This window comes from Anas platyrhynchos, chromosome 30 (assembly GCF_047663525.1).
Source record: "Anas platyrhynchos isolate ZD024472 breed Pekin duck chromosome 30, IASCAAS_PekinDuck_T2T, whole genome shotgun sequence".
Classification (NCBI taxonomy): Eukaryota; Metazoa; Chordata; class Aves; order Anseriformes; family Anatidae; genus Anas; species Anas platyrhynchos.
Genome location: NC_092616.1, coordinates 4,285,216 through 4,307,207, shown reverse-complemented (window position 1 = coordinate 4,307,207; position 21,992 = coordinate 4,285,216). Strand labels below are relative to the sequence as shown.

The window sequence follows — 21,992 nt, the reverse complement described above, 5'->3', positions numbered from 1 at the left end:
CTGATCCTCCTGGAAATAGGAATCTGCTCCTCTAGATAGGGAGGCCTGTTCAAGGAGGAAAGAGAATTGAAATGTTAGGGTGGACCTCTGTGAGGTAAACCTAGCCTATTGTTTTGTAGAAACCATAAAAAACTGCCTCTGCTTTTGGGAAGACTGGTCCTCTACTTGATCTCAAAGTGATGCTGCCTGATGGTTCTATGGGGGACAAGAGACTCTGCAGCAGACAAGTCTGTACTAGAACAGTAAGTAAATGGAACATGAGGTGGTCTCAAATGAACTGTGTTTGATGTAAAAAGGAGTTTTGGAGCATTTTTCTCAAAATTCATGCAACTGCAGAGCAGGGCTTTGTGCATAATGCTTTGGTTTTGTAAGGAATGTTTTAACAATTTGTGTCAATAGAGAGCTATTCGTATTTGTATGTTCTTTCTTTGAAGTCTCTGATGTCTGGGGGTTTCAGAACAACTGTTAACAACTAGTAACTGTTATGACTTCTGAATGGGACACTGTGCAAGCCCCTGATATCTGGCCAGGAGATTAAGGAGAAGAGAGAAGCTGAAGGACGGCTAGGAGACAAAACTTGCAGGAGACTCTGTGTAAGCTTTTGACATGCAGCCAAGGAGTACAAAGGGGAAGGACAAGAAAAAAAAACTGAGAGGAAGACTATGAGCCTTCAGCATGAAAGACCCCCAGAGGCAAGTGTAAAGTAACAAACCAAAGCACTATGCACAAAGCCCTGCTCTGCAGTTGTAACTTGCAGTTGTACACTTGCCCCCGCCCTACACCTGAGGAGTGTATTTAAGGCACAAATGCTTGGCGCTTGTACTGCTCACCAAGTAAAATCTTGGGGTCCTGCAAGGCAAAGGGACTGTCCTTCAGGGCAGAGTGAGGACAGCTGGGGTATCCATCAGTCCTATTCCCAGCTGCCCTGTGAGGGCACCTCTGGAGGATGGTCACAATCAGGTGTTTCCCTGAAAAGAACCTGGATGCTGCTGAGAGCAGAGGAATCCAGGTTCAAAGTGCAGATCTCTTAACCCCTCACCCATCTCATCGTATCTGAGGAGGATCTCAGGTCTCTGCTCTTCATGACTGTCACAGAGAGATCATAGCAGCTGCCCATATACAATGATTCAGCGGCATTTGTATGGCCTTAGGACTGATATGTCTTCTCCATGGGGCTGCTAGATAACACAGAGCTGCTAGGGCAGAGCTGTGCTCTTGTGGAGGGCAGCCTGCAGCCCGGAAGAAACCCCATGTAAAGAGTTAAATTTCCTTAGATTGATGTCCTGAAAGCAGAGTCAGCTTCTTCTCCACACACAGCATTTCCCCCAAGACCCAAGAGTTAGGAGGGAACATGGATGCCTTTTATTCATGGACGTATCTGAGAGAACATCATCATCAGTTTTTGATCTGTATCTGAATTCTCATCCCCAAAACTCTAGTGAGTCCAAAGAAACTCATGACATTATTGTTAGATGAGAAAAAAAGCCAAAGAGTTTTTATGGGGAAGGCATCAGCAGGGCACGGATGGTAGGGAAGTGCCCCCCACCTCCTGCCTGCAGCTCACAGCCCCCATCCCATCCGCTGGGTGCTCAGCTCTGCCCTGCAGACACCTCCTGGCAGCAGGGCTCTGCCCAGGGGCAGCTCGCTAGCTCCGGGTCACACAGACCCTTTTGGCACTGCCCATGTGGTGGCGAAGCTTATTATGAGCAGTTGGATAGGAAGGGGACTTGTGCAGTCCATGTAATGCTATTTTTGAAGGCTGAGGAGACTCAGATTTCTCTTGGAAATAGCAGAGTCTATTTCTACTCCCACTAAGCCAAAGAAGAAAAAAAGAGGAAAGCAGTAACGCAGGAAAGCTGAGCCTGAAGCAGCTAACACCTGCCCTGACTCTCCTCTTGCAAAGTCCCCTCGGAAACCACTGGTGGTGCTGTGGAGCTGTGAGCAGCCTGCCACAGGCAGCAGTCTACCACAGGAACCGGACTTGCTGGGGGTCCATGTAACCCTCCTCGTGTTGGCTTAGGACTGCAAGTCTCTCCTTGTCTTAGGACTCTCAGAATCTCCTTGGAAATATCAGATCTATTGCTCTTATCACTGAGCCAAAGAAAAGAAAACTGAAAGCTCAAAAGGCTCAGGAAATCTGAGAGTGAAGCCAAAAACCCCTCTCTCATCCTTATTCTTGCAATATCCTCTAGGATACACCCTGGTTGTGCTGTGGAGCTGTGAGCAGGCTGCCCCAGGCAGCAGCCTCCCACCAGCAGCAGGACCCTGCCCTGCCAGGGGGGGTTCCTTCCACCCGCAGCTTCTCCCCGCAGCGCCCTGGGCAGCTCCCCGGGCAGGCTGAGTGCTGAGCCTGGCAGGCGGCAGAGGCCCTGCCCCGCCACACAGCCCCTGGGCCACAGCAGGGACCCTGCTCTGCACCACAGCACTGGACAGCCCTGCCTGCACCCCCGGCTTCTCCTGCCTCCACGAACTGCGGCTGCATTGCCCTCCAGCCAGAGACTTACCGGGTGCAGGGCTGGGAAGTCTTCTCCCGCAGGGAGCTCTGGGCATGCTGCCACTTCTGCCTGCCTTTAAGCACTGTGTCTCTGCAGGCAGTGCCCCCAGCCCTGCTGCGCTGTGCAGAGGAGCTGCTCCTGGGCAGAGCTGTCTCTCTGCAGCGCTGCCCGCTTGCCAGGAGCTCCCCTTGGGCCCAGGAGCCCGGCCCAGCTCAGCAGCAGAGGCCCAGCGCAAGGCCTCCCTTGCTCTGCCCCCCACCAGGCTCCCTGCACACGGCCCTGGGGCTGCAGGGGAACCTGCTGGGAAACATCCTGAAGGAATCCCTGGGCTTCCCTCCCTCCCCTGGGCAGACACATTTCTTGACAGCAGAATCACCTCTCCTAAAATAAAAATAAAGTTAATAAAAATCTGTATAAGATTCACCTTCCTTTGTCCTGTCCACGGAATTGGCAGCAGGCTGGGAGGGCCCTTGTGTGTGAAGGTCAGAGGAGAGCCAGTCAGGGGCACAGCATGATCATGCTGAATGGGTGCAGCTTCTTCAGAAGAGACAATTGGGCATGATCCAATTCTTCACATGGAGAGGTTGCTCCATGTGAAGAATCTGTCTGGATGCATGGATCTCTTCTATGGACTGGGCAGCAGACTGGGGGAGCCCTTATGGTTTAGGGCCTAAAGCCAGTCAGGGTGACAGCATGGCAGGAGGTAAATGTCTGCAGCCAGGATGAAGAAGTGGGCAAAGTCTTGTGGAAAGCGTTGGAGTAAGTTGAGTTCAATGACTCCATGTCACTGTGAGGGAATTTATTCACTCTGCCAACCACAGGAAAGGGACACTGCAGGGTTCAAACATTCCCCATGGTTTCTATGGGTTCTTACAGAGAGCTTCTGTGCACAGCTGCCAGATGGGCCAACCTAGGTGATGTTCACCAGGATCTGGCACTTGCAAACAGGAAAACTTGTGTCTTGACACTCCTCATGCACAAGGCATGATGTAGTCCAGCTGCTTTTCAGCACATGGAAAGAGATGAGGTTTAGGGGACAGACCTATACCCAGCATTGCACAGGCTCAGCCTTATGTTTCCCTGCAGCCCACTTGACATGGTCCAGCTGACACGGGACCAGGTACATCTGTGTGCAGTACGGTCAGGGGCTGTAGTCCTGCCTTCAGCATGCCACAGGTCTCCTGAAATGAGAGAGTTTAGATCCTAAATCAGGATGGGTTCCTCCTCCATTGTGGACACAGACACAAGTGGTCTCCTGCAGGCAGATCTGGCAGCCCAGCTGCAAGGGGCAGGCTGCCCCCCCACCTCAGCCCCTTCTATGGTCTCGACCTCCTCTGAAGGTCCAAAGCCGTGGGCCATGGGGAGGCTGTGGCAGCCTACAGGGGAGCATGGCATCCATCCTAGACCATTCTCCCCACTCCCCTTTTTGTCTTCAGCGCTGCCCTACTCCTCTCTCTCATCATGACATTTTGAGGGTACGTCTGCCCTTCCCTCGTGTACCACCTCTGCCTCCTGCATGGCAGACTGGGGGATGGTGCCGAGGCCCTGGCATGTACTCCAATTCACTCTGTAAAACCCATCCTTCTTTCAGAAGTGAGTTACATGCAGTGAAGAGTTCAGGCACACCGAGGGGCTGTTCCATCCCAGGTGCCTTTGCTCCCATCTTTTGAAAAATCCAAGCCCCAGGACAAGCCTCAAACCCAACCAGTGTGGGAGGGCTCCCAACAGCAGAAGCATGTTGGTAAAAGGGGGCAGTAGTGGTATCTCCAGGGCTCCACTTCCTTTATTCCATGGCCTTTGCCACCATTTGGAGATGTCCCTGATCTGTTCCTGATCCCGAAAAGAACTGGGCAGAAGGGAAGTGCATCTCTTATCTCTCTCCTGAGCTGTGCCATCTCCATGCTGCTGACCTCACAGGCCTTCAAATGTCACAGGCTGATGTCACAGAGGGGGCACTGCATCACCAGGATATCGTCACTGGAGCAGCGGCAGTGCTCCCCTTCCCTGCAAGGCCTGGTCCCTGCTGGTCCCTGCTTGGGTGCTCCCCAGCGCTGTCCTTCTGTGGCCAGGAGTGGGGTCAGCAGGCAGCAAGCTTGCACTGGGCGACCCTCGCTGACGGGCGGAGGGAGGAGCAGGGGCACCTTGCAGAGGAGCTGAGGTTGAGGAGCCAGGGCAGGCATCCCTTGTCCTGAGCTGAGGGCCAGCAGCAAACGAGATAGAGTGCTGCTGGAGGGTGACCATCACCTCTGGCCTTACTTCCCTGTTTCCAGTGCTCTTTCAGCTCTCCTCCAAAGGTGAGCGTGTCAGGAGCCCCTTCCCAAGACGTATCACAGGGGCTGTCAGCTGTCCAAAGCTGCAAGTCCTGGGCTTTGGAGGGAGGTTGGACAAGGCTGTTGGCTGCTGTGAGAGCCCTGCCTGAGTGTTCCTCTGAGCTCAGGGGATAATGTGGCAGTAAGGACTCCTGGGTCCTGATGCTAGGGATGCCCTTATCCCTAGGGCTTCTCTAGGCATGCCTCCTTGCTATGGGGGACAATCCAGGGCCAGCTGTCCCTGGAAGCTGACTCCTCTCTGGGATGTGACGCTGGGAGGAAAAACATTATAGAATCATGGGATGTCCTGGGTTGAACAGGACCTTAAAAAGGTCCTACTGTCAACCTCCTGGGTTGAACAGGACCTACTTTCAATCCCCCTGCTCTGGGCAGGGTTGCCAACCACTAGAGCAGGATGCCCAGAGCTGCATCCAGGTGGCCTTGAATGCCTCCAGGGATGGGGCATCCACAACCTCTCTGGGCAACATGTTCCAGTGCCTCACCACCCTCTGAGTGAAAAAAGCTCTCCTAATTTCTAGTCTAAACCTTCCCTGTCTTACTTTAAAACCATTCCCCCTTGTTCAGTTACTACCAACACATATGAACAGGCATTTCCCTGTCCTGTTTATACACTCCCTTCACGTACTGGAAGGCCACAATGAGGTCTCGGCAGAGCCTTCTCTTCTCCAAGCTAAACAAGACCAGTTCCCTGAACCTTTCTGCATAGGAGAGGTGCTCCAGCCCTCTGATCATCTGAGTGCCCTCCTCTGGATCCGTTCCAAGAGCTCCACGTCCTTCTTGTGCTGGGGGCTTCAGGCCTGTACACAGTATTCCAGGTGGGGTCTCACAATAACAGAGTAGAGGGGTACAGTCACTTCCCTCTCCCTCCTGGCCACTCCTTTTTAATGCAGCCCAGGACACAGTTGGCCTTCCAGGCAACAAGCGCATGCTGCTGGCTCATGTGCAGCTTCTCGTCCAGCAGGACCCCAAAGTCCTTCTCCACAAGGCTACTCTCAATTTCTTCTTTGTCCAGTCTGTATAAATATGTGGGATTGACCAAGTCCAAGTGCAACGTCTTGCACTTGGCCTTGTTGAGCCTCATTAGGTTCTCATGGACCCAGTACTCCAGCCTGTCCAGGTCCCTCTGGATGGCATCCCTTCCCTCTATTGTATCGACTGCACCACTCAGCCTGGTGTCATCTCCAAACTTGCTGAGGATTCACTGGATTCCATCACCTATGTCATTGATAAAGATGTTGAAGAGTACCCGTCCAAATACTGACCCCTGAGGGACACCACTTGTGACCAGACTCCACCCAGACATAGAACCATTGACCACAACACTTTGGCTGCGACCAGCCAACCAATTCTTGATCCACCTAACAGGCCATCCTTCAAATCCATACTTCTCCAATTTAGAGAGACAAATGTGGTGAGGGACCATATCAAAGGCTTTGCCCAAGTCCAGGTAGATGATATTCGTAGCCCTTCCTTTGTCCACTGATGTCATCACTCCATCATAGAAGGCCACCAGATTGGTTAGGCAAGATCTGCCTTTGGTGAAGCCATACTGGCTGTCTCAAATCACCTCTTTATCTCATGCATGCCTTAAGATGTGTTCCAGGAGGGACTGCTCCATGATCATCTCAGGCACAGAGGTGAGGATCACCAGCCTATAGCTCCCCAGCTCTTCTGTTCTCCCTTTCTTAAAAATGAGAGTCATGTTTCCCTTTTTCCAGTCACTGGGGGCTTCACCCAACAGCCATGATTTTTCGAATATGATGGAGAGCGGCTCAGCAACCGCATCAGCCATCTCTCTCAGCATCCTGGGATGTATACCCTCTGGTCCCATGGACTTGTATACATCCAGTTTCATTAGGCAGTCCTGGATTTGTTCCACTGTCACAGTGGGACAAAATCTGCTCCTCTCACCCTCTCCTTGAGTTTCAGGGTCCTGACAGACACAGGAAACTTGACCACGAGTGAAGACTGAGGCAAAGCACTTACTGAGTACCTCAGCTTTTTCCATGTCTGAGGAAGCCAGTTCTCCCACCTTGTTTATCAGAGGGGGAACACTCTCTTTTGGCTGTCTCCTGCCTATGTATCCGTAGAACCCCTTCTTGTTCTTCTTCACATCCCTTGCCAAGTTCAGCTCCGTCTGTGGCTTGGCTTTCCTGGTCCCGTCTCTACACATCTAGTTCACACCCCGTATTCCTCCCAGGCAATACAACCCTCCTTCCACTTCTTGTACATTTTCCTATTTTTCCCTCAGTTTAAGCAGCAGGTCCTTGCTCAGCCATGCCAGTTGCCCATCTCCTCTGCTCGAAGTGTCCTTCACTCTGCTCACAGTGTTTGTCTTAGCTCATGGATGAACTGCATTAGATGTCCTTGAGTCTTCTGAGGCTCAATCCAAGGCTTATTGCCTTCTGCACCTACAGCACAATAACTATTACTTCCCCTTACTATGCTGACTGACCTGATGGGTCTGTTCATATTAATGCCTTATAATTTCCATAGTTGGACAGGGGCATATTCCCAGACTGGAGCAAGCTTCTGGGCTGTGCCACAGCCATTTAGAGTTACCTGTTCTTGAGTCTTTCCACCTGAGTTTATCACACGTGGCCCAACACAAATTTTCGGGTGTTGTCTGTGTTGTCTTTCCACCAGACATTTGGGAAGCTGAAGTCCCCCACCAGAGTATTTTCCATAACCAACACACTATAGGCCAGTGTGTGATTGGCTCTAAGATATTCCAGGCGTTGATTCAATAACCTGCAATGTTCTAGGACCAAAGTCATTGAGCACAAGCTAAAATATCAAAGCTCTTTTGTATTTGTATAGAGAATTCCCATACTCCAAAGTCACCTCTAGAAGAGTCCGTAATAATGTAGGCAATCACGATTGACATAAGCAAAGGCAGAATTACTGAAGCCAGTTGCAAGGAGTCCCAGAGGTGCCTTTCCATGATGACCAGCTGTGGTGAAGACCGTGGGTTGCTTTGTGTTGACTGAATGCCAGAGGATGTTGGAAAGCAAGAGAACCAAGACTTTGCACATCTCTGGGCCCCAATGGCAGATGCCACTCACAGAAGGAGTCCAGGCAACAGCGATATGCTTTGCTGAGAGGCAAAACCCCTCTCACAACAGAAGGGTCAGGGAACAAATCCTTCATCCCATTTGGCTGATCTCACAGGAATACCCAGACACAAGGCTGCCAGGCTGTCACCATGACTGTGGCAGTGTGCCGCTCTGTCAAGCACCAAGTTGCATTTCTGGAGAATCCATCCCTATTGCTTCTTCTGCAAATAAATGGCCACTTTTCTGACCCTGTCAGGCTTCTCATGCATTTGACATCACAAAGAAAAGGTGGTGTCTCCTTCCTAGGGAGGAATAACTCCGAGCACCAATACAGGCTGAGGAGAGGGGGAGGATCACCTCTCTTCAGCCTGCTGGCAACACTTTTCCAAATGCAGTCCAGGATCCCGTTGGCCTTCTTGGCCACAAGGGCACATTGCTGGCTCATGCTCAGCGTACTGTCCACCAGGACTCCCAGGTCTCTCTCTGCAGAGTTGCTCTCCTGCTGGTTAGTCCCCAGCCTCAACTTCAAAAATTGTGCCAGGGCAGTTTTTGGTTGGATGTTAGGAAGAACTTCTTTACCAAAAGTGTTGTTAGGCATTGGAATGGGCTGCCCAGGGAAGTGGTTGAGTCACCATCCCTCGAGGTCTTTAAAAGACGTCTAGATGTAGAGCTTAGTGATATGGTTTAGTGGAGGACTTGTTAGTGTTAGGTCAGAGGTTGGACTCGATGATCTTGACGTCTCTTCCAACCTAGAAATTCTGTGATTCTGTGATCTCTCCACCCTGCCAAGGTCCCTCTGAATAGCAGCACAGCCCTCTGGGGTATCAGCCACTCCTCCCAGCTTTGTGTCATCAGCAAAGTTTGTGAGGGTGCATATCATCCATTGCATTGATGAATAATTTGAACAAGAAAGAGGGAATTTGGCACATCCTGTAGATCTGCACACCTAAGTAGGGCAATTGCTGCCTAAGGAATCAGTCAATACAGTGTTCAGAGAGGGCCAATTAGATTTTGTGTGGTCTGCATCCAAGTGTGTTCCCCAGGAGAGATCCTACTGCCTTCCAGGAGTTGTGAGCCCTGCCTGCAGAGACACAGTGCTTAAAGGCAGGCAGAAGTGGCAGCATGCCCAGAGCTCCCTGCGGGAGAAGACTTCCCAGCCCTGCACCCGGTAAGTCTCTGGCTGGAGGGCAATGCAGCCGCAGTTCGTGGAGGCAGGAGAAGCCAGGGGTGCAGGCAGGGGTGTCCAGGGCTGTGGTGCAGAGCAGGGTCCCTGCTGTGGCCCAGGGGCTGTGTGCCGGGGCAGGGCCTCTGCCGCCTGCCAGGCTCAGCACTCAGCCTGCCCGGGGAGCTGCCCAGGGCGCTGCGGGGAGAAGCTGCGGGTGGAAGGAGCCCCCTGGCAGGGCAGGGTCCTGCTGCTGGTGGGAGGCTGCTGCCTGGGGCAGCTTGCTCACAGCTCCACAGCACAACCAGAGTGTATCCAAGGGGACTTTAAAAGAACTGAGAGAAGGAAGGGGATTTTGGCTTCAGTCTTTTCTTTCCTGAGCTTTATGAGATTTCAGTCTTCTCTGCTTTGGCTCAATGAGTGTAGAAATAGATGCTGTTATTTCTAAGAAGAGTCTGAGACTCACAATCTGTCAGAGTGAGGGTTACAAGGACACTTTCCTTGTAACCACCACCACCCTTGCAATGTCAGTAGGGTCTGTGTGACCTGGGCTCTAGGACATGTCCCCAGCGAGCTGCCCCTGGGCAGAGCCCTGCTGCCAGGAGGTGTCTGCAGGGCAGAGCTGAGCACCCAGCAGGTGGGATGGGGGCTGTGAGCTGCAGGCAGGAGGCGTGGGGACAGAGACCCAGCTGCAGGCAAGGACATCTGCAGGCTTTACAGCCATGGGCAGGGAATGGCAGGACAGTGCTAACAGAATAGTCTGGCACCTCTCTGTCTGCCCTCTAGCCCACAGGATTCAGGACGTGACTCATAACCTCAGTAGCAGAACCTCACTCACAGCAGACCCCTCTGAGTTCGTGTTGGTCCCTCGCCTTGCCTTCCCTGGCAGAAGCCCTGTGCTATTCCTCTCTCTTCTTAGACCTGCAGCTGCTGTTCTTGCTTTATGGCTCCCTGCAGATGAGGAGATGGGGCTTTCAGTTGCAGCTCAAGAACTGACCCTTTGGGTCCCACCATGCAGATGTGTCTGTAGGAGGAAGGTGCCCAGAGTTCCCCTTCTAACCTGTGGGGCTCTGGGCAATGAGGCAGGGAGAGAGCTGCATCTCCTTCCAGGGAATTTTGTTCCAATTTCACAATCATTGAGCAGCTCAATGTGGGCAACTCGACTGAGCCCTAGAAGAGTCTGTCTGAGACCAGGGTAGATAGCAGACTGGCTATCCTCACTGCAATAAGGACAGTCACTTTGCCTGTCAAGAGCTCACCTGGTACACCTTACAAATGCCAGTGTTTTCTACCCTCTAAAAATGCTTCTGAGGGAGACACAACTGGACCAAAGTAAATCACAAGTACTGTTCATCAGTAAAGAGTGTTGACAGTGGTAATGTTGTGAAGTCCACATACAACAGAGAGAGAGATTTAATCAGAGATCACTCCTGGTTTCTTTTCATGTAGAGCTGTAGGACAGATCTGAATCCTCCAGCACCCACAGCAGAGACCGCTGCTCCCAGGGCCACATTCCTCCGGCACCAACCAGACCTCAGGGAAGGGAGCAAAAGAAATGCCTCAGAAAGGGGAAAGTCACTGTAGGGGTATTTGGACGGGAAGATAAATAGGTTTTCTCTCCTAATGATCACTGTCTTTTCTTCCTTGGGTAGTCCCCTTTGTCCAGGAGGTTCAGATGTCCAACAGCAGCTTCATCACCGAGTTCCTCCTCCTGCCATTCGCAGACATGAGGGAGCTGCAGCTCCTGCACTTCGCGCTCTTCCTGGGCATCTACCTGGCTGCCCTCCTGGGCAATGGCCTCATCCTCACTGCTGTAGCCTATGACCACAGCCTCCACACCCCCATGTACTTCTTCCTCCTCAACCTCGCCCTCCTCGACATGGGCTGCATCTCCACCACTGTCCCCAAAGCCATGGCCAATTCCCTTCATGATACTAGGGCCATTTCCTATGCAGGATGTGCTGCACAGGTCTTTCTTTTTCCCTTTCTGATGTCAGCAGAGTATTTTATTCTCACCATCATGGCCTATGACCGCTATGCTGCCATCTGCAAGCCCCTGCACTATGGGACCCTCCTGGGCAGCAGAGCTTGTGCCCAGATGGCAGCAGCTGCCTGGGGCAGTGGGGTTCTCTATGCTCTGCTGCACACAGCCAATACATTTTCCCTGCCCCTCTGCCGAGGCAATGCTGTGGACCAGTTCTTCTGTGAGATCCCCCAGATCCTGAAGATGTCCTGCTCACGCTCCTACCTGAGGAGTTTTTGGGTGCTTGTGGTTGGTGTCTGGTTAGCGTCCGTGTGCTTTGTTTTCATTCTTTTTTCTTATGTGCAGATCTTCAGGGCTGTGCTGAGGATGCCCTCAGAGCAGGGGCGACACAAAGCCTTTTCCACATGCCTCCCTCACCTGTTCGTGGTCTCCTTGTTTATCAGCACTGGCTTTTTTGCTTACCTGAAGCCCCCCTCCATCTCCTCTCCATCCCTGAACCTGGTAGTGGCCGTTCTGTACTCAGTGATGCCTCCAACATTGAACCCCCTCATCTACAGCATGAGAAACAGGGAGCTCAAGTGGGCTATTAGGAAAGTGATTTCATGGATGCTTCTGAATACAGACAAATTTCCCCTCTTTTTCCAGAAATGACTTAACTTGGTACCTCCCCTCAATCCTGGTCCATCTTTCATTGTCAATATTGTCATTGTTCTCTTTGGTATCATTTGATTTATTATGCTCTTAGAGTAATATCTCTTTTTCACCCTACTTCTGCTGAGGATTGACACTTCTCTGTTTGCTCTTGAGGCTCTACAAATATGTGTCCAACAGAAGGTCAGAGCTGACTCTTACATAGCATCTGCAAAATAAAATGGGATCTCCACAGTGCACTGTCTGAAGGCTTGGCTGTTTTTTCAAGGTTGTTACCAAGCTTTCCAGAAGCTTGTGCCACTTTCCGTCACCTATCAGATGCTTTCCATCATGTGTCAGTGGTCATAGTCCTCCAACGAGGTTCTGGGTGAGTAGAGACTTGCAAATGTGATGTCCATCTCTAAGAAACGTCATAAGGAAGACCCAGGAAACTACAGGCCTGTCAGCCTGACCTCGGTGCCAGGAAAGGTGATGGGACAGGTCATCTTGAATGCAATCATGTAGCATATGCGGGACCACCAAGGGATCAGGCCCAGTCAGTATGGGTTCAGGAAAGGCAAGTCCTGCCTGACCAACCTCATCTCCTTTTATGACCAGTGACTGTACTGGGTCTGGCTGGAATGTTAACTTTCCCGGCAGCAGCCCGTACAGTGCCGTACTCTGTACTTGTCGCTGGAACAGCAGTGTTATCACACCAGTGTTGTGTCTGCTGCTGAGCAGCAGTGGCACAGTATTAGGCCTTTCTCTAACCCTCCTAGGGGGTGGGCAAAAAGTGAGGAGAGAAACATCACTAGGGCAGCTGGCCTAAACCAATCAAAGGGATATTCCATACCATGTGATGTCACACTCAGCAATAAAAGGTGGAAACAGGAAGAAGAGGGGAGGGGTGGGCTCTCGTTGGGAAAACGTCGGTCCTCCTCTTGAACACCGGCTGTGTGTGTTGAGGCCTTGCTTCAAGGACGTGGTCAATCATTGCTCATTTGTGGGAAGTAGAGAGTAATTTCTTTCCTCTGCACTTCCATATAGCCTTCATTTATTTTGTTTGTTTGTTTTCCTCCCTTCTTTTTATTTTTCCTTTTCCCCTCCCTTTTTCCCTTTCCCTTTTTATTTCCCCTTAGTTAAATTGTTTAGTTCATGGTAGTCTTTATTTAATTATTATAATTATTTCCCTTTAATTAAATTATCCTTATCTCAACCCATGAGTTGTTCTTTGCTTTACTTCTCCCCCTCATCTAAAGGAGGGGGAGTGAGAGAGCGGTTGTGGGGTTTAGCTGCCCAGCACGGTAAAACCACCACAGTGACGTGTCTGGGGGATGAGGGAAAGCCTGTTGACATAGTCTACCTAGATTTCAGTGAGGCCTTTGCCATTTGGTAATTCAGATACCATTGCCTACATCATCTGGTCCTTTAACAGGCAGGAGAGGTCGACATGTCACAGATTTGCTCTGTGCAAGGAGTGAGGGGTGGCATGAAAACTCCAGGGCAGGGAGTGTTTTGTGGTAACTGGGCTCCATGCAGGACAGAAAATCGTCATTTTATGGCTGTAGACCCAAGTTAGGCTAAAGACCTGAGCTGGGCTGTAGGCCCACTGCCTCCAATTTTTTTTAACCATTTCAAACATTTCACTTCAATCAGCACACTTCAATCAGCTGAAATGATTGAACACTCCTAATACAATATTTGAGTTGTCCCATGACATTTTTTTTTCTCTTGGATGTTTATTACAGCAAGAGAAAAAATACCAATCTTCCCCTGTACTAGCATTGCCAGAACTCTGTCTCTTATGCACTGCACGTCATCTCCCTAGTCTTTCTGGTATTTCCACCTGGCTTTATGAAACAAACCATGTTGGAAGTCTCTTTTCCAGCATACTCTCTGGACATATGCACTCCACATTCTTCTCCAGATTCCCCTCCCCTCACTCTTAGATCATTCAGATACCTCTCACCTGCACAGTTGGTTCTCAGAACCTGGGGGATCTTCAACCATGCCCATATTTCACTTTTCTATCACATCATCCCAATACCCAACTCTGCAATTGCATTTCTATTCATCATTTCCTATCTATGTCAAACATTTCTTGTATAGTCATCCCTTGTGGAAGGTGCACCTCATTGGAGGCAACTTGAATTTGGCTCCCTGTTGAGGACATTGGGGTTTGCTTGTTTGTTGTTAAATGTTAATAACAACATCCAAAACTGCCTGTGTGCAGCCAGTTGTCTGAAGAAAGGAGGTGGGACTTGGTGAAAAGATGCTGTAACATCCCTCTGTGGACTTCAGTGAAGAAGACTGGTGTAAGTAAAAGTGATTCAAGTCCCAGGTGGCTGATGAGAGAAGTGGTGGGGATGGAGAGCTGAGCAGCAAGGTTGTCCATACAGTCTAGGACTGCAAGGGACTGCCTTTCCACCTATACAGACCTCCATTGGAGGTACATTTAATCCATGACATCTAGATAATGATGCTATCAGTTCTTCTGAAAACTCCAAACTAATGGAAAATAATCTTAAATAAGGAAAATGCTCTTAGAAATCTGGTCATTGAATACTTTCTCTTTAAACTGCACTCTTGAAACCTCACTAATTAACTGTACAAGTCTGGAAGACTGGATGAAAATGGCTGAACTGTAATGAGCCCCATGATGCATTTGGTGCTGAGTCCATAAACCTCAGGTAGTAAGAAGAGAATGATGTAACTGCAGGAGAAGTTAAAGTCAGAAGGAAACTTTGAAATGTTTGAGAGTATTAATAGGCCCCAGTAAGGGTCATTACTGACAAAGCCTCCCCATGGGCTTGTTAGAACAGACAATTGGAGGCCATGATTGCAGGTAGGCAAAGGCACTGGGCAGGAGACTCTGATGCTGAGTAAAGGCCTTGGTTTGTTTGGTGAAGCAGAAAGGCCAAGCCCTGGTCCCCAGGCCCTGGGCAGGGAGGTCCTGTTCCTCACCCATGGCTCAGGGCTCTTCCTGGGGCAGTGGCATGTGGGGTGTGTGATGCTGTGTGAAGGACAATGCTACGACACCTGCTGGCCTCCCCACTGGGTTTCAAGGAGGCCACAAGGCCCCATTGTCATGAGCACAGCATGTGTCCTCGTGAGCCTCAGTAGCAGAGACAACTGCCATAGCCAAGGGGACAAAGATGTGGTCTTCATCACCACAGGCTATCCTGCACTGTCCAATTCTTGCCCTATTCTCCCTGCAGGCTATAGGCATGCACTTCACTTTTCCACTTTGCTCTCACCCTGGCATTTCCTTACTTTCACTGAGGTCTCCCCACCCTCCCTGGCTGTCCTTTGAAACAAAATGGCATGGGCTGACCATAGACTCCTTCTGGGTGAATTCAGGTCCCACAGCACTACCCTTTCAGTGACATTTCGTCCTCCTCATTCCCACTCTTCACCTTCCAAGCAGCACTTTGTCCCACTTTTGACTCTCTCCTGCTATTTCCTACCACCAGAGAATCCTCACCAGGATCTTCGACGTCACATGCCTCCTGCTGGCCTTCCAGCTTCTCATGTATATGTGACCAAGTTGTGTGCCCATTGCTGTCCCACCATGTGCTCAGGCAGAAGGGATGTGAAAACCCACACCCAAGGCCTCTTCCTGCATGGGGCCTGTCAGGCTCTCAGACAGAGGGCATCTCACAACCTGTGTGCCAAGCAGGTGTGTTCTGCCGGCTTATCAGGGATGTTGGCAGGTGTAAGTGGGAAAGCACAGATGTCAACCAGGAGGCAAGGGCTGAGACATCAGCTGCTTCAGGAAGAAGTCACCTCACAGGCCCTTTCCCCAGCCCTGTTACTGCTGCTGGCCTGTCAGCTCCAGAGACTGAGGTGACCAGAGGCTTCCTACTGGTTGTTAAGTTTCTGAGGCACCACAGACCTCAACTTATTCACCTGGCACTGTCAGTGTCTGCCAGGACCTGAGGAGATAAAAAAGTAAGCTTATCAAGTAAATTTTCTATCCTTACTTTATGAATTGAATTTTCTATCACTGCTTCAAATATAGAATAATTCTATGCAGGATCTACTGTGGTCATAGTAACACAAGACATATCTCTGCCTCTCAATCTCTCTCATTTCTTCTTCCTCTGCCTGTTATGTCTTCAGAGAGCTCTCTGAAGGAAAGGTCATTGAATCACAATAAACAACTAAATAAATGTTCCAAAAGAACTCTTATTTTTATCTTCTTCAACTCTTCTGATCGAGGTAGACTATATAGATAAGATTGCTCAAGGGCTTCTCCGAGCTGGACAGCATCCAGAAAAGATCTGAAAGTGTGCTCCATCTGGTAATTCAGAGAGTTCATAACGACATTCAGCAGTGCTGGCCCAAGTGCTGATCACTGAGGGATGATGCTAAGAACTGGCTGACAACACTATGTGTCATGGATGATATCTGGGCCTGATTGTCCAGCAAAGTGCCCCACCCACAGCCTCATTCATTTGTTAAATCCACATAGCACCATTCTGGCTATAAGAATTCTTTGAGACAAAGCCTAAGGCCTTGCTAAAGACAGGTAGGCACCTTCTCTTCCCTTTGCTACTATTTCCTTCCCCTCCCCTATGGGTTCAGAAATCCTGTTTGTTTTTTTTCCTTCAAGTGCCTGAAGGTGGCTGTGGAAAAGCTTGCCCCATCACCTTCGCAGGGACTGAGGTGAGGCTGACCAGCCTTAATTCTCCCAATCCTCCACGGCATAAGGAATGTACACTGGCTGAGGGCATTTGTGCTCACTCAGGTTCACCTCAGCACATGTACACTGTGCATGCTGAAGCCTCAACTGTACCAGGCACATCTGGACTTCTGACTGAGCCATTCTGTGTCCCAATATGGAGGAATAAACCACCTCTCTGAGCTGGGCTGAGAGCCCAAGTCCCAGGACTCCTCACATAACTTCTGCTGTTGCTGAGCCCTAGCAGCCTGCCCCAAGATCCATAAGTACCGAGGGGTTTATCTTTCTAGGGATCCCCTGCACACACACGGCCCCACTCTCCTCCCAGGACTTTCCACATCAACAGAGAGCCTTTCCCAGGAAGGAGCATGCTTGCGCTGGCCTGGCCAGCCATTCCTGCACCCTCTCCCCATGCTCCCCACAGTCCCAACCGGCGGTGATGCTCTGCAGAGCAAGGGGGCTGTGGTGTCCAGGACACAGGGGCACTCGCAGGGCTGTGCTGGGCAGGCTGGGAGGCAGAGACAGCTCATGAGGCTCTTCCACTGACTGCTTCCCACACCAGCTCTTCTGTGGCTGTTGAGGGTGCTCAGAGGTAGCCTGCCTTCTTTCCAGTGCCACAAGAAGTGTTTGGGTGCTGCACCCTATGGCATTCCACTATTCACATTCCACATTCGCTCACCAGACTTCTTTCCCTGTTCCTGCTATGTCCCCTGGGTCATGGGGCTCTTCTTTTCCTGCTCACATCCAGATTTAACACTTCATTGCAGGGGGACTCCACCTGGAAGAGGCTCATGCTCTGTGGGCTCCATTTACTGCTGACCCCCTGGGACACACTGTCCCTGCATCTCCTCTGGGCTCTCCTGATTCCTTCCAAAAACTGCTCACCTGCCACCAGCCCCAGCACATGTTGTAGTGCCAGGCAGGTTAATTGGAGACTCCTCACCATCTGCCTGAGTGCTGGACACCAACAAGCAACACCTGAGCCAGCCCCCGTACCCTCAAACACCCAGCTGGGGCTCTGATCACTTCACCCTGAGCCCATGGAGAAACAGGCAAAGCCAGGTCCCTCTTTGGAGTCCATTTCTGGACTGCAACATTCTTGACAGCAACTGTGAAGGAAGACCTGAGCCCCCAGGCACTACCCTGAGCTGAATCACTTTATGGGATGGCAATGCTGTTCTGGAGGCCAGCTGTGCCACAAAAATGCCCGTTGCCAGTCCCTGCCTGTGGTCACAGGATTGCCACACAGCAGTACTGTGACCAAGCTGCAGGAACAATCAGGCTTATGCCAACAGAAAAGGCTCAGAAGGAGAGTGTGGAAGTGCAATGAAAGTAGCTCTGAGCAGACAAAACCCTTCTGCTTCTTGGCAGTGCTGCTATCGTGGGTCTCTATATTCCTCTTCATTTCCACCCATGGGCATTACCCTGGAACCCCCAGCAAAATTCTCAGAAAAAGCACCTCAGAAACACTCTTCAGTGCAGGTTCCTTTATTTTGTTTAAACACATGAGTAGGATCAATAATGACAATTTATATGGAAAACATTGTTGCCCTCATTAATAACAAACAAAACCCACCAAAGAACAAAAGACAAGCTTGGCATATCATGAGTTATATTATGAGTGCTTTGCAGAAGACAGGCAGTGCATTACTTCTGATGTACACCCACTCATGACTTTGCGCAGTGCATCCTTGAGCTCCTGGTTTCTCATGCTGTAGATGAGGGGGTTCACTGCTGGAGGAACCACCGAGTACAGAACTGCCACCACCAGGTCCAGGGATGGAGAGGAGAGCGAGGGGGGCTTCAGGTAGGCAAAAAAGGCAGTGCTGAGAAAGAGGGAGACCACAGCCAGGTGAGGGAGGCACGTGGAAAACGCTTTGTGCTGCCCCTGCTTAGAGGGCATCCTCAGCACAGCCCTGAAGATCTGCACATAGGACAGTACGATGAATACAAAACACCCCCAAAACACAAAAACACTAAATGTGAGAAGCCCAATTTCCCTTAGGTAGGAGTCAGAGCAAGAGAGCTTGAGGATCTGGGGGATTTCACAGAAGAACTGGTCCAGGGTATTTCCTCCACAGAGTGGCAGTGAAAATGTATTGGCTGTGTGCAGCAGAGCATAGAGAACCCCACTGCCCCAGGCAGCTGCTGCCATCTGGGCACAAGCTCTGCTGCCCAGGAGGCTCCCGTAGTGCAGGGGCTTGCAGATGGCAATGTAGCGGTCATAGGCCATGATGGTGAGAAAATAATACTCTGCTGACATCAGAAAGAAGAAGAAAAAGACCTGTGCAGCACATCCTGCATAGGAGATGGTCCTGGTGTCCCAGAGGGAATTGGCCATGGCTTTTGGCAGAGTGGTGGAGATGCAGCCCAGGTCGAGGAGGGCAAGGTTGAGGAGGAAGAAGTACATTGGGGTGTGGAGGTGGTGGTCACAGGCTACAGCGGTGAGGATGAAGCCGTTGCCCAGGAGGGCAGCCAGGTAGATGCCCAGGAAGAGCACGAAGTGCAGGAGCTGCAGCTCCCGTGTGTCTGCAAATGGCAGGAGGAGGAACTCGGTGATGGAGCTACTGTTGGACATGTGCTGCCTGTGGACATTGGGTTCTGTCCAAGGAAGGAAAAACAAGTGAAAAGTCAAACATCTACAAAATCTATTGCATAGGTCGCTTAAGTTACTTCTCTCTCACCAACACAGAACAGACTTGCACTGCTTTACTCCTTTCTGGAAGGCCTCTGTGCAACTCCCTGGCCAGAGTTCTGGCTGGGTTCTGTTGGTGATGTTCCTTCTGTGAGCAGGAGAAACTGCCATTTGGCACGGGGAGAGTCAGTTCTGCTCTGCAGCCAAAGGCATAGGAACTGGGTGCAACCTCAGATGCCTGCTGGCGAGGGGCATCTCCCTCTTTGCAGATCCCGAAGAGCAGGTCAGATAATCCCTCAAGAAACAATAAAATTGATGGTGGCACTGGCTGTAGGCTGAGGGCTATGAAAGAACTCGTTGAGGTTCTTTAAAGACATGCAGACCTTTTCCAGAGCAATGCTCTAGGAGCCTCAATCTGTAATAAAAACACTATTCCTGCATTACCAACAGTCTGGCTTGCCTGTCGGGCATCAAATAGAGGATTGAGTGCCTCTACCCTGGAGGTAGACCATAGCTTGAACTTTCACTTGAGAAACCTATTTCAGGTTTGAATTTGTGTGAATTCTCACACCACCACCCCAGCAAATCCAAAGGAAACTCATGACCAAGTTCCCAAGACATTATGTCTGAAGTACTATACTGGATGAGAAGGGGGTTGCTCCAGGGAAGGTGTCTGCAGTGCATAGATGTCAGAGAGATGTCCAAATCTCCCCTGCCATGGTGTTTCTAGGAGCAGCTCCCTCTCACTCCCACAGAGAGCTTCTGTGCTGCCTGCAGCTGTCCCTGCCTGCAGCTGGTTCCCTGTCCCCACACCTGCCTTCAGCTCAAAGCCCCATTCCACCCGCTGGATGCTCAGCTATGCCCTTCAGACACCTCTTGGCAGCAGGGCTCTGCCCAGGGGCAGCTCACTGGGGGCACATCCTAGAACCCTGGTTACTCAGACCCTGCTGCCCCTGCACATGTGGTGTTGGAGCTTTCTATGGGTTGAGGGGCAAGAAAGGGACTTGATGGGGATCCTTGTAAGCTCCTTGTGATGGCTTAGAAATGATAGCCTTTTCTAGGAAATAACAGTGTCTATTTCTATTCCCACTCATCCAAAGAACAGAAGACTGAAAGAAAAGGAACAGGAAAGCAGAGATCCAAGGAGCTAACTCCTGCCTTCTCTCCTCTCTTGCAAGGCGGATTGAATACACCCTGGTTGTGCTATGGAACTGTGAGCAGGCTGCCCCAGGCAGCAGCCTCCCGCCGGCAGCGGGACCCTGCCCTGCCGGGCGGGCTCCTTCCACCCGCAGCTTCTCCCCGCAGCGCCCTGGGCAGCTCCCCGGGCAGGTTGAGTGCTGAGCCTGGCAGGCGGCAGAGGCCCTGCCCCGGCACACAGCCCCTGGGGCACAGCAGGGACCCTGCTCTGCACCACAGCCCTGCCCACTCCTGCCTGCACCCTGCCTTCACAGCCTGCAGCCAACCCACAACAAGGAAGCCCTTGGGGCCTGGCCTCTCTGCATTTTCCTTCTGCTAGAAACTTACCATATTATGTGCTTTAGTCATTAAATCTCCAATGATCTCTTACTATACGCTCAGTCCACTCAGCCCATAACCTCTCTCTCCCTTCTCTCCTCTCCCAGTGCCACCTGCGGTCAGAGCCCCCAGCACTGCTGCGCTGTGCAGAGGATCTGTTCCTGGGCAGAGCTTCTCTTTGCCACACTGCCTGCTTGCCAGGAGCTCCCATTGGGCCCAGGAGCCCAGCCCAGCTCAGCAGCACAGCATCTGACCATGGCATCACTTGCTCTGTGCCCTTGGGCTCCCTCCAGGTGTCCCCAAGGCCTCAGTGCTGGCAGCTCCTGAAAGCAGCAGGGTTTCTGCTGGGGCGTGGTGTTTGAAGCAGACTGAAGTCATCACTGACTGCTCCTCTCTGAACACAGAAGAGATGCATTTTAGAAGTGAGATTAGTACTATTAAAGTGTGTTTGTCAAACACGAGCACAAATGATTTCCTCATTTAACCCCTGTTGTGTTCTCACTGTGTGACAGGTCACCTCAGGCATGACAGCCAGGGATCATTTCACCCTTCTGAACACCCTTTACCATGTCTTTTAGAAACCGAGAAAGAAACATCTTGCTCATTGGTGTCCTAACAAGACAGGGGGGACCAGAATGCTCTCAAATGGTTTCTATGAACGGAATGGGACACAAAGACATCATTGGTTGAGTTTCCCCTGCTGTCCATATGGAAGGACCTCTACACATAGACAAACCTCTTCTTCCTCTCACTTGCACGAGCAGCATGGTGACTGGGATGTGGAACACCCTCATCGTTGTGCTGGTGCCTACAAGCAAACACCTGTAGATGCCTTTGGCTTTCTTCCTGGGGAAGATTTGTCCTCCTTGCAGACCTTGTACAGCTCCACCACCCTGTGCCAGATGCTGGCCAGCTTCCTGGCTGGAGACTGCACCTCTTTTGCTCACAGAGGTGGTAGCGCTATCAGCTGCACCTTCTGCATGAAGTGAGTGCTTCCTGCTGGGGGCCATGTCCTATGGTCAGTCCTGGGCTGTATGCCATCTCTGTTCCCTGAAGAGCTGTGAAGTAGAAGGTCTGACTCCAGAAGGCAGCTGTTAGTAAATCAGGGGAATTTCTCTCATGTACAGGAATCATTTCTCCTCCTCCCAGCTACAGTTCTGTGGCCCCACTGTTGTGGACCCCTTCTATGCTTTTGCCCCATTGCTGGAGCTCTCCTGCAGTGACATGGTGATACTCATGGTCTTTGCTTTCAGAATCTCTATTTTGGATTGAGTCTTCCTCTTTCCTCTCATGTAGTGTTCATGTGTGTTCATCCTGTGTTGGCAACCCCAAGGCCTTATCCACGTGCTCTTCTGTCCTCAGGAGTGTCACTGTTCTTTATGACATTATCATCACTGTCCATGTGAAGTGCAGAACAGTCCTCCTCACAGATCTCGATCAAGCCCTTTCCCAAGCCCTCATCATCCGCCTGGTCAGACCCCAGGTTGCTTAGCAGTAGTGT

General features: G+C 51.0%; 2 protein-coding genes across 2 annotated transcripts; one reads left to right on the top strand and one right to left on the bottom strand.

Annotated features, from left to right (window-relative positions):
- Nucleotides 1–10,718: 10,718 nt before the first annotated feature.
- On the top strand, nucleotides 10,719–11,678 carry LOC139999849 (olfactory receptor 14C36-like). Its single transcript, XM_072029475.1, has one exon. The coding sequence runs from the start codon at nucleotides 10,719–10,721 to the stop codon at nucleotides 11,676–11,678; it is 960 nt and encodes a 319-aa protein (XP_071885576.1).
- A 6,278-nt stretch (nucleotides 11,679–17,956) lies between these two features.
- On the bottom strand, nucleotides 17,957–18,919 carry LOC139999929 (olfactory receptor 14A16-like). The gene has a single exon (XM_072029591.1). It carries the CDS (start codon nucleotides 18,917–18,919, stop codon nucleotides 17,957–17,959), a length of 963 nt encoding a protein of 320 aa, XP_071885692.1.
- Between the last annotated feature and the right edge of the window lie 3,073 nt (nucleotides 18,920–21,992).

What these genes read in the sequence shown, in the direction of transcription:
- LOC139999849 (XM_072029475.1), top strand. Translation starts at nt 10,719, where the DNA reads ATGTCCAACAGCAGCTTCATCACCGAGTTCCTCCTCCTGCCATTCGCA.
- LOC139999929 (XM_072029591.1), bottom strand. Translation starts at nt 18,919, where the DNA reads ATGTCCAACAGTAGCTCCATCACCGAGTTCCTCCTCCTGCCATTTGCA.